The sequence below is a fragment of the Aphanomyces astaci genome (assembly GCF_000520075.1).
Source record: "Aphanomyces astaci strain APO3 unplaced genomic scaffold supercont1.555, whole genome shotgun sequence".
In the NCBI taxonomy this organism is placed as follows: Eukaryota; Oomycota; class Saprolegniomycetes; order Saprolegniales; family Verrucalvaceae; genus Aphanomyces; species Aphanomyces astaci.
The window spans coordinates 7,547-9,052 of NW_009798818.1; the positions used below are offsets into that span (position 1 = coordinate 7,547).

The 1,506-nt window shown below is 51.3% G+C and overlaps 1 protein-coding gene across 1 annotated transcript in view; it reads left to right on the forward strand.

Moving 5' to 3' along the window:
• The window catches only part of H257_19396 (hypothetical protein), a gene marked incomplete at both ends in the record, with an annotated part of 5,035 nt that extends 4,206 nt beyond the window's left edge, over positions 1-829 (forward strand). Inside the window, one exon of the mRNA XM_009848543.1 lies at positions 119-829. Coding sequence (XP_009846845.1) covers positions 119-829 — 711 coding nt within the window. The remainder of the gene's footprint in view (positions 1-118) is intronic.
• Positions 830-1,506: the final 677 nt, after the last annotated feature.

Below are 1,506 nucleotides of genomic sequence, written 5' to 3' on the forward strand. Positions count from 1 at the left end.
ACCAGCTAGCCGAACAGGAATGGGACTACCTATTGCCAGTGGTCCAACTTTCAAGTGATGCGGGTCATGTTGCGAGAATACCAGCTAGCCGAACAGGAATGGGACTACCTATTGCCAGTGGTCCAACTTTCAAGTGATGCGGGTCATGTTGCGAGAATACCAGCTAGCCGAACAGGAATGGGACTACCTATTGCCAGTGGTCCAAGCCAACCTCAACCAAACACCGGCAGCATCACTGGCGAGCAAGTCGCCGATGGAGCTATTCACGGCTTTGAACCCGGCGACTCCCCTGGATGTCGTCGTGGTGGGCATGAACAAGGAACTCCGAGAGAGCGACTGGACGGTCAAGGACATCCCCGAAAACCTGGACAAGCTGCGTGCTAGCCTGCAAGTCATGCACAAAGAAGTCCTAGACAAGAATGCGATGCGTGCAGCGAAAGCGACAAAAGCGACCGAGAAATACGAACAGTGCAACGTCAGCGAAGGTGACTACGTGCTCTGGTCCCGTTTCGACGAACGCTATCACCCCATGCTGCTCGTAACCTGGACAGGCCCCTACCGAATCAAGGAAGTGGGCGAATTCTCCGTCGTTCTGGAGCACTTGGTGACCCACGAACTGCGGGAAGCGCACACATCAAGAATGAAGCTCTACGCTGAAGACAGCTTTGAAGTGACCGAAGAAATCCTCGAACACGTTTCCGAGCAAGGGATCATACTGAAGGTCAAGTCCATCGCGGGACACAAGTTTGTCGCGGATGTGAAAGACTTCATGCTGGAAGTGCTTTCGGAAGGTTTTTCAGATATCGAGTCCTCATGGGAACCGCTGTAGAAGCTCATGCATGAATGCCCAACCGTTGTGAAGAACTACGTGGAAGGCATGAAGACAGCGAGCGAAGGCGAAGAACTAGCGAGGCCCAAGTGTGTCCTGCGGGACATGACTTGGGGTGTGTGTTGTGGTGGGCGACTTAATCCAAGTCCCGCCATGACACAGGTGGTCCTCAACCGAGGCCACCGGGTGCCGACCCTTGGCGAACCGACACGAAAAGGCATGGTATTACTATTAGTATTACTAGTAGTACTAGGACGTAGAAAACAGAACACCTGTCCCAGCCAACTGCCAGAATCTCACTCTTGGTTCTGCAACGTCGTGCTAACGTCAAGTCCATCAAGTGTGTGGTTTGAAGGGAGTCGGCACTCCCCCATTTGGTTGTTTGTGTTGGCACTGGCGGGGGAAACAACACAAGTAGTCATGCATGTAGATATAACGCCAATCAATCAGTTTACAATTCTGCGTTATCAACTCCCTATACTACAGTATACGTATACAAGCGAGCCCTAATGAAAGTCCACTGTTGCTATACATTCCAAGAAGTTACTGGTACTATTCGTTTTTTCATTCTCTTAACATCTTGTCACTCAACGCGCCGTAAAACCATGCGTTCCCACTCCGCCCTTCCCCCTCACTTAACGTTGTCGAAGAGTACATGTGCGCTTGACATTGAAACA